Source organism: Notothenia rossii (assembly GCF_949606895.1).
Source record: "Notothenia rossii genome assembly, chromosome: 2".
Lineage (NCBI taxonomy): Eukaryota > Metazoa > Chordata > Actinopteri > Perciformes > Nototheniidae > Notothenia > Notothenia rossii.
Genome location: NC_136904.1, coordinates 65984503 through 66001086, shown reverse-complemented (window position 1 = coordinate 66001086; position 16584 = coordinate 65984503). Strand labels below are relative to the sequence as shown.

Here is a 16584-nt window from a genome sequence, read left to right as displayed (position 1 = left end):
GTCATTGCCTTGTTCACAACGATTTATAGCTGTGAGGACAGCTTGATGAATCTGTGTGCCTGACATCATTCCATATCCTGTTGTGGTTGATCCTAGAATACGGATAGCCAGCAGTTTAATCTGCTAATGCTGCTGTTCAAATTGATTAACAATAGCAATACCCTTGAACATAAACATCACGCACTATGCACACACAATACATAATGTAAGCAGAATAAGCATTCATGTTATTGAACGAGAATAATGCTTAAACTTTGGCGTTTCCCACAAAAAAAGATATCAGTATGATTATAACAGCATGGAAGACCGGAGAGGCAAAACAAATTGGTCATCAACTCTCTAAGTCTTAATTAAACAGATTTTCCTTCTGCGTTTGTGACAGAAGAAAGGAGAAATTTTTTTTGCAATATAACATTTAAATAGGACTGTATATTCGTTGCGTTAAATAGTGCATGGGGAAGTTGAAACTCAGAAAACATGAATGCACTTCACTTCACTTTTTTTTTCCGCCACCTGTTCTAATGTCACAGACACAGTTGAGACAATAATCTAGATCAGACTTAAACATTTATCGAATTGTTTTTCCTACTAGGATTTCCGTATTGTAGAGCCCTGAAATTGTAAAATCAAAATGACACAATATAACGTTTAAAAACAAGCATTGATACACACAGCATCAGTGTTGAGATCAGCAAGACAAATGTGTTCTTGTCAAGATTAAAACAAAGTAAATAAAGATTATAATTGCATTCAAACTCTACGAGGGAATTCGGTACAATACATTACTTTTATACAAGTACTGCACCCATAGAAAACAATAGATATTTGTAAAGCTAGACTTAACATAATGGACATAAATACAGGTGGCTCCACAGTGTTGCAGGATCTAATTCAGAGCCAAGTGTTCAGACTGAGCGATTCACGATGCTGTTCAGGTTTTTCTTCCTTATCCGAATCGTCCCCCTCCCATGAGCTGCAACAGAACGAAAATATATCGTATTAATTCCATGATTCTTTAACAAAGATTTTCTTGAAGAAGCTAATCTGATTAATATCCTAACAAAAGTAATATGTCTTAGTTTGGACTTAAAGATCAAGCCCTTTAAAAACATAAACTTTGAGAAACTGGGATGTACATTGTAAAATGGTTTCTGATATTTTAAAGACCAAACAATTGATCAACAAATCTAGAATAATTACCACATACATTTTTTTTTAATCTTTAGTGAAATATGTATGATAGTGTAAAACTTTATTTTGTTTTTGTTTTTTTGAACTAAAAAACGTACAAAAAGAATATTCTACAATTGAATCATTTCTTTCATAATAATTAACTCCAATTCAGTTTTTATAAAATGCATTTTGAAAATGCTAATACATGAAATAACCGTACCCTTTCTGCGTTTAATGCACTTGATGATACACTCTTTCCGGGACTGGAAGTTGTTCTCGTTCCCCTCGCAGCCGCTGTAGTGGAATGCGTGGCATCTATTGGTCTTAGAGTTGAAGGCAAACCTCTTCACCGCCCCATCACATGTTCCCCTTTCCACCGGACTAAGGCACAGGTCTGTAGGCTTCACTTCTGTAAATCAGGAGTCAGAGAAAGAAAAGTTCATATATTGAAATTAGGACTGCATAAACTAATCCTAACCCTAACCCTTTTCTAACCTCAGAAGAAGCTTCAAGTTGTTATGCTCTGCAGGTCTGGAATACAATCCAGACTCAGATGTCTTTTTAAATCATGTCTAAAAACATTTCTACTTACCAGTGCTTTTTCCAGAGATAATTAACAACATTTTCACATTATACTTCTGCACCTCTTGCAGCATTATCTGTATTGACAATGACCATTTTAACTACCCTTAATGCCTTTATTTATTGTCTTCTTTTCATTTTGTTTTATTAAAGTTTTCTTGTGTGCTAATGATAATGTAAAACACTTTGAATTGCCTTTGTATTTGAAATGTGCCATATTCTATATATAAACTAACCAAGAAAAAAAGGATGACCAAATAAACTAGAGAATGCAATTCCTGAAGAAATTGCTAGTGGGAATGCTTTTTGCTGAAAATCTGACGCTAAACTGCTATGCTGAAATGTAATGTGTAAGAAAAAAAGTGAATAATTTAGATTGAAATGATACATGAACACTGGGGGCTTGAATGTGTGATGAGAGGAGAAAATAAAGTTAAAAGGCTTGGAAAAGCAGCAGAATATTTGAACCGCAAACTTCTGAACTAACTTGATGGCGAATGATCTGTCGCCATGGCAACAGCATTGGATGACACCCCATAATACGCTTAGATGCGTTGATGGCTGCATTGTTACCAAACCTGTGAAGTTTTGGGCTGTTTGGAGTATTTTCACTGAAGTTATGAGAAAACCGTGTTTCAAGGCGAGCATTGTGTTGCCATGGCAACGGCATTTGAAGAAATCTTAAAACTGTCCCGTAGATGTCTTCACGGCTGGACTGTTAGAACACTTGTGAAGTTTGAACACTTTTTGAACATTTGCATAGGAGTTATAGCGACATCATGTTTTATGGCGAGGGATGCGTTTCCATGGAAACGGCATATGGTGAGATCTCAGATTTGGCATAGAGCTGTTGAGGCATGGACCGGTGATATACAAATGAAGATTGGGGGACGATTGGACCGTGTCCATTGGACTTATAGCGACATCATGTTTTATGGCGAGGGATGCGTTTCCATGGAAACGGCAAATGGTGAGATCTCAGATTTGGCGTAGAGCTGTTGAGGCATGGACCGGTGATATTCAAGTGAAGATTGGGGGACGATTGGACTGTTTCCATTGGACTTATAGCGACATCATGTTTTATGGCGAAGGGGCATATGGTGGGATCTCAGATTTGGCATAGAACTGTTGAGGTATGGACCGGTGATATACAAGTGAAGATTGGGGGACGATTGGACTGTGTCGATGGGACTTACAGCCACATCGTGTTTCATGGCGAGTGGTCCGTCGCCATGGCAACGGCATTTGATGACACCCCATACTAGGCTTAGATGCATTGATAGCTGCATTGTTACCAAACCTGTGAAGTTCTAGGCTGTTTGGAGTATTTTCACTGAAGTTATGAGAAAACCGTGTTTCAAGGGGAGCATTGTGTTGCCATGGCAACGGAATTTGAAGAAATCTCAAAACTGTCCCGTAGATGTCTTCACGGCTGGACTGTTGCACATTACTATCTGAAGTCTGCTGCTCTGAGCATGTCAGATGGAGTGATGACATCATCGTGTTCCATTACACAGGTGTTTATAGTTGAGCTAACAAGCTCTGTAGAGATCAAAGGCTTCATTGTTCTGAATGAGAGATAAACCTCTTACATGTGAACGTTTTGTGGAAGAACCGTAACAGATATCTGTGAAATTTCAAAACGTGAAGCATGTCAAGGAAGTTGAGTATCTGAAGTGTAATTTTTGTGTAGTTTCGGGTTAATAATGTGGCCTTTTTGGCAGTTTAACTAAAGGTGCGGCTGCTACCGTGAGGATATATCTGTCTGAAATTACAATGGGGTTTAATGGAGGAATGTTGAACGTTTTTGTCACTTCATGCCCTCAAAAAGCATTTTGTTTAATTATTTGTCCTTTTTCAAGCTACGAGATGTTTTCCTACATTTTTCATGATAAATTATGTCTCAGGAATGTAGGGTTTAGGAATTAAGGCAGTTTAAAAAAAATATATGAATGCGAATTTCAAGCTGTCCTCCACTCTAGCTGTGACATCACACACTCTAGTTAATGTTAAAATGTGAAGAAAACCTCTAAAACAAGGTGTGAACAATGTTTAATATCTCTAAAAGTGAGAATCAGATTTAAAAGTTGTTTTACACGAATAATATCAGAAAGATGTGTAACATTTTAAAGTTGGAATGAGGTGTTTGAGTGAAAGTATGAATGAACAGTTAGCAGTTGAATTACATGAAGATTTGTTGAAGTCTGAAGATGTTCTCCATTGACTTCAATGTTAAAAATGTGATGTATTATGGGATGTATCTCTGGAATTATGAAAGTTATGAATGAGAAAAGTAATAGCCATCGATTCCCGACCAAGCTGAACGTTTTGATGTTTGAACGGAGTTTCTGCGATGTTCAATGCGGGAGGAGAAGAGGGCCAAAATACCGGCGGAATAATAAACTTTTCGTGCGTAGAATAACAGTTAGTTGGAATGCTGTTAGCAGCATTCCCACTAAATAATCAAATAAACCAGGCTTCAAAAGCATTTATGCTTCCAGAATAATAAAAGTTGTGTTAAATCGGGAGACTATCCTGCTAAACAAAATGTGTACGTATCAAAGAGATTATTTTCCGCAATATTCCAGAATCGAATATTCCCATTGCTTGTTTGTCAAAGGAGCCCTTGCAATGCTAATTTACGGGTCGGCCTACACCACTCTATTACATACCCAAGGAAGCCCTGTGTCAAGTGTGAAGTTGTTTAGATGAGTGGTTCTCTAGAAATGGCCTGCAGCAATACCAGAGGCCAGGGAAATGGCCAAACAGACACTGCATTAGTCTATGAAATGTTATATCATGATTTACTTGGATCTCTTGGATCCGTTCCATCTTTACAAAACAGTCATGAAGGAGGCGGAGCACCTAAAGAAGACTCATGTTTCTTTTCATCTACATTTTCTTAGCTTTTAACTCCACACAGGCTCATCTCCTCACCATAAGCTTCAGTCTGGCTTTGGAATATATTTTTGTCTGGAGGCTCTCAGACTAAAATTGAAAGATTGGAAAAAGAGAGTTGTTATGATGGCTTCCCACAGGTTGGTGTTAGCTATCCTCTTTGATTTATTCTCTAGCTGGCTTCCTGGTGAGGCACAGCTTGTTAGCAGCAACGAGTGCTCTTTTCCGCAACTGCAGGACACATATTTACATAGGAAAACACTACTGCTAAGGCCCTATACTAAGGCCCCATTTACACGGGAACGCAAACAAAGATGAACCAAATTCGATATCAAAAAAGTCTTCCGTTCACACGCAATCTGCTCAATAAACGTGTCCGTTCACACGAGACCGCTCGACCCGCTGGAGACGCTGTAGTACATATGCCGGGCCTGTAAGTGGCGCTGTACCACCACAAAATACACCAAAAGTAGCGAAGAAGACCCCCCGAGCATGGTTACCATGGTTGCCTGGTTGCCCTTCTGTTTATTCTCCGCGGTGGATTTAGCAACATGTAGTTCATGTAGTTCTCCATGTCCACTTGTTGCTGATGGTTGTGTTAGAGGAGCTGTAGATTTTGCACTAACATCTGTAGCATGGTCAGTAGCAGTAGCACTAGCACTAGCAGTAGCTACTGACCATGCTACAGCAGTGAGCAGCAGAGGTGGGGAGAGGCGGGGCTTTGGCTTCATCGTTATCAGGAAAATGATCATATAGGACGTACACTCGGAGCCGTTTAGCCCCCCAAAGCGTTCCATCCGCAGATCTATCCACCTTGGGACCCGTTATTGTTTTAGGGGTCCATTTCCGTGGTTCCCTTACGGCCTCCTGTGAACGAACGGGCTATACGAAAGAGGAAAGTAGCAGATACAACCCGAACCGTATCCATGTAAACGGGGCCTAAATGTATTAATAATTTGTTGGGATCAACTTGCATCTATTTCACCTAATGATCTTAACTATCCAACAATAATGATATTATTAGTATTATTGATTATAATTATTTAAGAATGTTATACAAGAAAAAATCCTCTGCACTTCAATAACACAACAATCACCACCATGATATCTGAGGGAGAAACTGGAAAGCTTATTAAAATATAATTTACCAAAGTTTTTGTATAATGAACATAAATGGGGCTGTTAACTTGTTTTGCTCTAACCCTAACCCCAATCCCAAGACCGAGAAAAACACATATTTTGATAAACCATAAATCCACTTTGGTTGGTTGAAATGAAACATCACATGGGAATTTGAAAAGCCAATGGAGGTTTATTTCAGGCTTTCAGTTGGTATTTGATTTATTATGTTCCTTAAAAAACGTTTTATCAAAAAACATTCAATTTATTTTGTTCAGCCAGCAAGAATTTCACAAGCTTGAATACATTTTTTGAATATCATTTAACTGAAAAACCATGAAGAATTCAACCAAATTCAAAACTGCACAATGTTGAAAAACGTTTATTCTAAGAAAGGGCCAGATGAAAATTGATAGTTGTGGTAGCGGTATCAAATCCTTAACGCTGCTTTAGCTTGTAATGCAATTATGATCTATAGTCACACAGCTCTAAAATAAAGCTTTTCCCAATGGCACTGAGAATGTACATCATCGTATAACCACAAGATGTCAGTATTTTATTTCAACAAAGAATATATGCTTGGCAGACCACCATCATACTCAAGATACTGTTTATGAAAATGATCTAATGCCTTCAAACTTTAAATGCCTCAATTTAATTTCAGCAGTAAAAAAATCATCTGATATTGATGACTGATATGAATTGTTCAAAATATATCCTCTAAATCTATAAAATGTAAGTTTTTGAGGTATTTTAATTTGATGCCAGCATTGTTTCTGAAATATATTATTGTGCTGGAAATCTCATGGCGGAAATAAAGAACATAGACTGGTGGCGGAGGCAGCACTGAGGCGAACTTATCCTGAATCTTCCCCTCACTATATTTCCTGAAAAGAAGGAAATTGGATTCTTAAAAATTATAACTCTCTTGAATGAGTTCAGGGAAGCAGTCCAGGTGAGTGCTCTATTGTTGGGCAAAAAAGAGCCCTGAACGATGATATATATTCCCTTGCTACTAATTCACCAAAAAAATGGTAAGTGGGAATACGTAACAAATTGTAGGAAGGAGAAGCTACAGTATGCATTTCGATGTTGCCCTTTGCCTCGCACTGCGGAAGTAATTTTGCAAGCTGTCTACCATCTATGCATCACTGCAGCTGGAGTTATTATTTTATAACAGTGAAGTTATTGGCAAGACACAATGGTTAATTTAAAAAACTGGAGCTTAATTAGAGTTATAAACATAACTGAGAAATTCAGTATGGACTGGTTGCCACTCTGAAGACAGGATGATAGATTTGATTATGCTTAACAACAGTTCATGTATCCAAAATGTCTGCTGCTCTGGGACTTCTGTTATTTATTATCACTGCATGTACTGCTTCTGGCTTTCTTCCTCGCTGTCTACATTAATGTGATGAGACAGAAAAAGGACATCTCCTCTTAAATATTTTCAGAAATCTTCAAGGTGAATGGATTTAAAAACTGTTATCAGCAACTCAGTGTAATTAATAATATTAATTCCTTACATTTATTATAGTGCTTTTCCAGATGCTCAAAGCGCTTTACAAATACACATTACACACATGTAACGGTCATGTACTGTGGACAATACCCACAGGAGGAAATTCAGGTGAAGTGTCTTGCCCAAAGACACAACGGCCTGGCGCATTGGCGGCGGGGTCGGGTTTCGAACTGGAGTTCCCAGTATGCTTATATCTGATTGAATTATTTCCTTTTGTGCATTATCCCCGGAAGACAGGTAATCTCATTTCGAACATAAGCGCCTGCAGATTAATTCCATACAAAGTTATGATACACCACATTTAGGCAAGATACAAGATGAATAAATCCCTGTTTTGGCTATCTCTGCCGACATCTTGACTGGACAATTGTGTGCAATTCAACTCTTCTTTGTGGGAGGTGAGAGAAGCACACCTGGTGGAAATCACTGAATAATCGTTTGTGTTCCGATAGAAAGCAGCAATAATGTTTTCCTTAAAGCTAATGCAGGATTGTTTTGCAGTCCTAATTGCTAAACACTGCTAATGTACCAACTGTACAGACATTAGCTGTAGCTAGTAGCGCATGCACCAGCTGTGTGTGTGTTTTTTGTTATGTTGATATATATTATTTATTACCTTTCGGCTCTGGGTTAGTGACATTTGCTTGCACCTGAGGTTCAGCTACAGTTGATTCCCCTGAGAAACAAAGTCATATGTCAGGGGATCTGTTGTTAGTCATAATAGTTAGCTTAGCATGAAGACTGCATGCAGACAAAAAAAAAACTGTTTAGCCATCTGCCCAACACTTCAATGTACCAACCCTACCATGTTTCATGGCAATTTCAATCTAGCTTCAACTACATGCAAAATGTTGCCTGTCAAGCTGTTGTTTGATTCTCCAACAAGACATCTGGTATCCCTTGCCAGTCTTTATGCTAAGCTATGCTAATTGGCTGCTGGCATGAGATCCATACTCCATCCACAGAGACATACTTGGTATCGCTCTTTTACAATGCTTTACATTTCATTGAGCTGATGCTTTTATCCAAAGCAACTTACAATATTTAGAATAAACCATAAAGATACAAACTCAGATCAACAACAACAATGCAGATACATTTAGTATGTAAGAGTAATTGGAATGAAAGCAGATAATTCAAATTACACATGATTGCAAAACTACACTTTTTTAAATGTGTTTGATTGATTTACTTGAACACACAAACAAGTTTTTGATTGAAAGAAGTTGATCTGATAACAAATTCTTAGAATGATATTGAAAATTACAGACTATATCACCCCTTGCTGCTAAATACAAACCAACTTTTTGCAATATGTGCTATATGTGCAATATATATATGCCATTAATAACTGTGTAATTTATGCCTGGCTGCTAAACCCTTGTTACTGTTACAAGGTATTTATCTTGTATTTTGTAGATTGTGTAAATTGCTGCTGTTAAATACCGTCAAACTATGTGCAATATGTGCTTTATGTGCAATATATACTTTATATACATATGCCATCTTTAATAACTGTAATATATACCGGGCTGCTAAATCCTAAGAACGGCTGCAGGATTTGATTTGTAGATTTGATTTGTTTTTGATCTGTTTTTTAGAATTATGTAACTTTTTATCTTTTTTTAGCATATTGTTTATTGTTTATTATATTATAACTTAGTACTTTTTTAGCATATTGTTGTGTTGTTTGTTTATTATATTATAACTTAGTACTTTTTTTTAACGCATTTAAGATATGCAACACTAAGCTGTCTCTGGCTCTTTCCTGCTGTAACGCTGCAAATTTCCCCTCTGTGGGACTAATAAAGGTATTCTGTTTCTGATTCTGAAAATGATATTTTACTAGTTTAATTCTGTGTTTTAGACAAGAACAACAAGTATCAACACTTTTACTTGAAGTATAGTGTGGTGTACATTCAGTCCTACCAGTTATCCTGGTCGGCTGCACAATGTCAGATCTTCTCGCAGACATTATGTGGCCTTCTGGTGGCTCAGTGGGTTCTGCTATATTGACGAAAAGAAATAGAAAAAGTAACATCAAAGAACATCTGTCTCAACAGCTATCAATGAAACATGAATCAAAGTAATTCATGCCTATATTTAGAACAGATTTAATTAAATCCGGATGATCAATCATCATTAAAGCAAGATTAATTTCATCAGTGTCAGACTGGAAAGGGTGTTCTGCAAACACATATAAAATACAAAAAAAACAGACAGAGGCATCAATCTGAAATTGTTATCTTCTTATCTAAAGAAAAAAGCTTTTCCAATCGATTTTCAATACATGGGCTGTTTGCAGAATTGGTCAGACTCGAGCAAATTACTCGTTATTTTCTGCGACTATTTCAATATCTAAATTACTTTAAAGTTGTGCCTAAGTGTGGAATAATTGAGTGTGCCTTGGCCAATTTAAAACGATTCAAATACTAAATCAAGGTGGGATGTGATTTCATGGTCAGCTAAGACTCATTCAAAAGTTAATTGTCAGACAACTATTTCAATCATGTCACCAATACGAAATGAGTTTGGCTTGTTGTGAACCCAGAGTTATAAACTAAACCTTGCATGCCTTTAAGGTAATGCCAGCAAAATAAAAATATTTTTTGTCACAGCTTACTTATAAGGTTTAGGTGTAGACACTTTGTTTCTTATTAGGCCTTAGAGTAACACTTTATTTTTCCTCTTTTGAGATACAGTCAATTTCCCATCACATGACAATGTCTTTGGAGCATTCACAGCTGCTGGACACAATACCTGTCCAGATGTAATTATTGTTTCGAAATAGAACCTAATAATGTGGGTGTTTGGACAGCTTGGCTGTTTGCCCGCCTTTACTGTAAAATGATTAAAAGTTCAATCTGGCTTACCTGGGTTCTGACATTTGGCCTGGCAGTCCGCCATGCTTCTGAAGTTGTTGGCATTGCCAAAGCAGCCGCCGTAAAATAAATGCTTGCACTGCTGACTCATGCTGTCGAAGAAGTATCGCGTCAGGAGTCCTCGACAGGGACCAGGAGCCTCGGGTAGGTGGCACGGGCTCTTGTCATCTAGGAAAGAGAGAGGCAGAAAAATGTTTAGCAACTAAGAAAATAATCTATGAATTATTGTGTCTGTCGCTTAATGAATAAATAGTAAATATCACATTTAAGTGCACAGCTGCTCACGGTTTTACCTTGTCTTCAACCTTGGGTTGAAATATAACTTTTTTGCTGAGTTATTGAACTTATTGATACAACTTTCCTTTTCCTTATGTTATTTGGACAAAGTCAGGCACAGTTCTTCACTAATTTAACCCTAACCCAGGTTTAAAAAAAATTGTAGAGTTAAAGATTTGAATATGTTGACATTACCTGCTTGGCCCACTATCCAGCCAATCTAATTAGCTAAATTAAGAAATGTATTGTTGCTGAAACACCTAACCAATATAGCAACATTAGCTAACTTTGCTAGCACAATTAGCGTCAGCACACTTATCGTACATAATTTTGCTGTAGAGGTTGGACGCTCGCGAATTAGTAAGTAAAGCTTTACATGGCTATTAATGGTCCCATGTCATGGCCATTTCTACTGATCATATTTCCATTGTTGAGGTCTAATAGAATATATTTAAATTGTGCAATTTTCGAAAAATCACATTGGTTTCTCATACAGCATCTCTGTATAGTACGTATGTGCATTCACCAGGTATTCACTCTCTGTCCTAAACGGCTTGTTGGAGCTCCTGCCCCCCTTCCCAGTGAGCCCAGTGTGCTCTGATTGGTCGGGACGTTGCGAGGCTTGTTGCTGCTCGCCGCTGCTGCGAGGAGCGGACAGGTTTCCGGGTTGACGATACAGCGAGAACAAGCGAAACTCATCCTGAGCACACACAAACACTCACAGCCGAAGTAAAAACAATAAGTGTGGCTTGATATTGAGTAAGAAAAAGGTTTATAACGCTGTGAGAATGGGTCTGCGGAGAGCATTGCTCCATGATCCCAACTCGTCTATTACCAGCGTTCAGGGAGCTCTATGCAAGTCAATGGGGACTCCCTGTTAGTTAGCCAAGAGATCCTGGTGTGTGAGGTGCTCCGGATTGGTCCATTTGGGCCAATCCGGTCATTTGTTGTTGATTTGGGTGTTCACACGTCGCAGTACCCAGGAAGCAAACAATGGAACATGAGAAATCTCCAACGAGGCGTTCTGGGGTAGCATAGAGAGGTATTTTCTGTGTTAGAGTTTTAGTTGCTACAGGGTGTACTTTTGAACATGACGGAAACTATTTGAGAATTTTTTTTTTTTTTATACATTAAAAGATTAAAAATATATATATTTTGCTTCTCTTTGTTATTATTATTAATTATTATTATTATTAGTTTTGTTTCTAACATGTTCAATAAATTGACCTAAAAAAAGACCTACTACGGTCGAGTCCCGGATCGAGTACAAAACACCCCCCTTCTCTGAATCTGTGGTGCTCTGCTTTCGAGTCCCCACTCTCGCCTCCGATCTGTTGGAGACATGGCGTTCAGTGTTGCAGCCCCCACCCTCTGGAACGTTCTTTCCGCTGAGTTCTGCAATGCTGCCTCCCTGGACATTTTCATTGCCTCCCTGGACATCACTCAAAACTCACCTGGTCACCATGGCCTTTGACCCCTAACCCATCACAGTCCCCCTGCTGCCACTCCGACTGCAATTATTTTGTTTTACTTTGATTGTTTTTTGTTGTTGTCTGTCCTTACCATATGTAAAGCAGCCTTGGGTCCCTTGAAAGGCGCTATATAAATTAAATATATTATTATTATTATTATTATTATTATTATTACTACAATTTTAGGCTATATAATATTTTTATTAATAGAATTTCCAATATAAAATAGCCATTATTTAAGTAATAATTTCCTTTCCTGAACCATCAATTGTTTTCTTTATGCGCCATTGGTATATACTGTATACACCCTACATCTAATTTATCTAAACAAGGTGACTGTCTTGAATCTGAAGGCCACAAGACTCTACTACAATTATGTATCTTTTCAAGTTTGCTCCCCCACTTTAAAACATAACCTTGCGCCCACGGCAGCACCAAAATAAACACTTAGGGAGGAAAGATATAGCCACTCAAAGTCTGTAAACAGTAAAAGGTCCAGTAAATGAACCGCAGGCCATGACACACTTTGCAATCACTGGCCACTCTGTCACAGCTTGCCCACTTCCTGTCTCCCAGGCAGTACAGCGACATTTCCACTCCTGTCAGGTTTCAGATACACTCCTGATTTTCCACTAGCTCAAAGTGAAGCCTTCCTGCAAGAACTTTTCTTTGGTCCCCAGTGATTCACATCACGTCATGTCTTCCTTCTTTGCCTTCCTTTATGTCTTCTACACATTACTGTACTTCAGCCCTGGCTCCCCATGTTTCACTTCTGAGGACCTTTTGCATAATTATCACCCTCAGGTCTTGGAGTTTCAGAATCAGGGCAATGTCCTTCTGAGCAAGAGTTTCATGTTCTTCTAAATTCTGCATCTTTTATTGTGTAAGATTGTTGTAATAGTACGTTTTTGTCTCTCTTGTCTGACTTTCTTTTCATGGTGATTCTTATCATTTGGAAATCCATCCTTTTGGGGTTTGAAAGGGAAAGGTAAAAGTTAGATATTACTTGTACTTTATTTCTATTGTACAAACTCCATTCAGATTGCCTTTAATTGAAAATATGTAACTTCAAATGGTATTTGCCTCAACAATGTAGAGCACTGAACAGGACTGGAGCGATGTTAGAAACCAAAATAATGTACAAGCTGATGACAGGCTCATGCTTGAATTGACTTGGTATAGTAACATGATTGCAACCATGGTGGCAAATGAATCAATTGCAGTGGACTGTTTGGGTTTGTCAACCAAGACATGTTCAACCACAGAAGCTGTGACAAGTTGATTAATGTTTTGCTAACAGCATATTAGAGTCTTTGCATCCCACCATGGTAAGTATACAGTGGGGTATTGGGTTGTGTGGTCCAACACACAGATATACAATCATTTATCAAAACATATTGCGGTTTTAAGTCCAGACATTCCAGTCTTTGCAATGTGGAAGTCTTCATAATGACATCACATTTGAAACGACAATGATGAGGCATTTTACTCTGAAAAAAGAGTAGTCCAGAGGTAAAATGCTTAAGTAAATCTCTTGAACCCCAAGCCAAGTCAAACCATCAGAAGAATGGTTGATCAAGTATACAGTACGAACACATAAAAAACATAATCACATTATGCAACAATCTTGATGGATCACAGGGACAAACTCTTGCCGCAATGCGGGATCACTTATAATGAAGACATACACCACCCAATGCCAAAAACATAAGGTGTTTAGGTGCTAGATCGCATGCGCAATTACAGGCTATACATTGCTGCGTCAACAAAATAGACTTTGAGTGTTTTATCCTCTATTTACTGTCTGAAAGTAAGGAACTCAAAGGCTGTGATCAGGACAGTTCAATAAAGTCTGGGCATTCCTTGGGACTTGCCTATAGCAGAGGTCAGAGAGCTGTAGCTGACTCACCCCAATAACTCTGATGACCACGGACAAGCAGACTCTGGTTCCCAAGCCCAGCCACAAACAGAAGGAAAGAACAGTGAAGAATGACTTCTAACCTTGTCAGAAGAAACTCATGTGAACCCAAACATGAGTTTCCAAACATGAGTTTGGGTTCACCCAAACAAAGATAGATAGATAGATATATAGATAGATGGATAGATAGATTTTTGGTTATGTCATGCTATATTATCCATCCACAACAACATTTTGTGATAAACGTTTTCAGATGTAAGTCCAAAGAGTACATCATTTTCCACAGGTAAAATGAAGAAGTGGTTACTTCTTTCTGCACTCTTTAAAACTTTCAGACCAAACTTTGTGATTCTTGGAACATTGGAAATACTAACAAAGATGATTCTTATTAGTTTTTTATTTAGTTAATGTCAGATTTAAGTGGGTGTAAGTAGGTTCTTTGCCTGTTGGGAAAGGGGCTTAAAACATGTAGCCGTAATGGATTTACTACAAGGCAACAATTAGCTGGCAAGATATTGGGATTCACTTCAATCACCCTCGTTAGGAACTAAATTAGTATTCAATTGCAACTTCTGATTAAACACAATGTGTCCTAACAGCTGCCGGAGGATGTCTTACACCAGCTACAAACTCACTATTTGTTTTCTCTGCTAAGTCTTTGAGTAACCACACTCTACTGAAGGGTGACCATGATTAAAACGCTACCGTTGTAGCGTCTGAAGACAAGTGACTTTGACTTAATACCACTGGGCAAAGATACATGTCCAAGGACTCTCTAGAGCAACGGAGCAATGAATAATTCAGAAACAATTCTCTATCGGAGCTGTGAAGGTGGAAGAGCTCCTTTTTCAATCGCTTGTCATATACTGTCCATTGTTTCCCAAAGAGTTTTGACTGCTTTCCAGTAACAACCTCAATATTTAATTCAAACAGTTTTTCTACTTTTAAGAAGGGCTCGGATGATTGTGTAAGAGCCTTGTTTGTTCAAGAAAAAAAAGATTCATTTTCATTTTAGTCTCCTTCCCAGAAAGATGAGATTTTAGAACAGTGTATTGCAAACTAACAATGTTTACACAACACTTTGTGTGAACCCATCCATCTCTTATCTCTTCACTGGCTCAATTGTTTTTTTAATGAATTTTCTTACAGCTTTTTTCTTCAGTATACAGTATTTGATCAAATTATGAAATGTTTTCTTTGTTTCTGCCTCTAAAAGTGCTGACACAATCTTTGCCAGGAATCCTCTTGAAACAAAGATGATGTGACGTTAGCTAACATTCTGTAGCTAACGCCGGTCACTCACCAAGATAGCTGCCCAGTTCTCCACTGGTTCTCCTCACACCACAGCTCAATTTCTCTCCGATGGCCGTTATTTCTTCTAATCCTTGGCTGCTCCTGGTCTCTTGGACGGCTAACAGGCTCATAATTATAAGGTTGTGGCCCGTCATATGCATTTGAATATTCATGTTCAACTTCTTCTGTGTCTTCTGTGTCGAAACTAGCAATGGGATCCATGTTTATTAATACGTTACACCGGCCGCTCTCCCCCTTGTTTCCCCTTTGTTACGTCACACGCGGGAGGTCACGTGGGGAGGCTTTTTTGATGCGGAAGTAAAAATGTCTTACAAAAACGATGCCAGATGTCACTGTATTTATGTATATTTTTTTGAAAATCTAGTGTATACTTCATTTTCCTACTCATTTATTCACAGGTGTCTTTAACCTGGAAGTTGCTCTTTAAACACAAGTCATGTGCACGGAAATGCTGTTCAACCATTGGTCAGACATTAAAGGTGACATGTCATGCTTTTCCGGTTATTACCCGTCCCCTTGTGTGTTATGAAGGTTTTTCTGCATCTAAACGGTGTGCAGAGTCAAAAGCCTCAAAGTACACCCTGTAGCGAGTAAAACTCTAAAACAGAAAATACCTCCCCAAAACGCCTCGTTGGTGAAACGTCATCATCACGTCATCGTCATTTGATTCTTCCGGGTACGTGCTTTTTGTAAGCACGTACCAGGAACTAAATGGGCCAGCCCTGCTGATCTCTCCTCCCTGGCTGCAGGCTGATAACAGACAGTTGGGATCGCGCAAAATTCTCTCTGCAGACCCATTCTCACAGCCTTTATAAACCTATAAGACTTTTTCTTACTCAATATCAAGCCACACTTATTGTTTTTATTTTGGCTGTGACTTTGTGTGTGTTCAGGTTGAGTTTGGCTGTGTATCGCTAAACAAGGAAATCACGGAGGGGCTGGGGGGGAGAGGAGCTGCAGCGAGCCGTTTAGTGGAGAACGTGAATACTGCTGAATACACATACTTCACACAGATGCTGTATGCGAAAACAATGTGAGTTTGGAAAATTGCACAGTATTTTTCTATTTTAGTATACCTCAACAATGGAATTATGATCAGTGGAAATGGCCATGACACCTCTCCTTTAAGTGGATAAAACCGCAAATCCCGGCAACTTCTACCGGAGCCTCCGCCATGGAGCATCGGCACTTTCGGCAGGTTATTCTCATGCTGCTAATCTGGAGATTAAACAGACACTAGCGGATATGATTATATAATCAGACAGCGTCCGTTAAAAAAACATTATAACACATATAATGAGAGACGTTCTGCAGTAAGGAGGGGCGTTTCACCGACGACAGGTGTTCTTACTTTTATGTAGCTGATGGAGCATTTTTACTTTACACGTCACTGTTCAACACTTCATTCTGCTTCACTCTTTATCT

General features: G+C 38.5%; 1 protein-coding gene across 2 annotated transcripts in view; it reads right to left on the bottom strand.

Annotated features, from left to right (window-relative positions):
- Window positions 1–4: 4 nt before the first annotated feature.
- The window catches only part of tfpia (tissue factor pathway inhibitor a), a 58610-nt gene continuing 42030 nt past the window's right edge, over window positions 5–16584 (bottom strand). The window contains exons 3-7 of one of the 2 annotated variants that reach the window (XM_079662408.1): window positions 10171–10347; window positions 9227–9304; window positions 7914–7973; window positions 1394–1582; window positions 5–973 (exon numbers count right to left, since the gene is read on the bottom strand). In XM_079662408.1, the coding sequence (XP_079518534.1) occupies window positions 906–973; window positions 1394–1582; window positions 7914–7973; window positions 9227–9304; window positions 10171–10347 (572 nt within the window). In that variant the 3' untranslated portion in view covers window positions 5–905. The remainder of the gene's footprint in view (window positions 974–1393; window positions 1583–7913; window positions 7974–9226; window positions 9305–10170; window positions 10348–16584) is intronic. The other variant, XM_079662409.1, reaches the window with a different exon arrangement.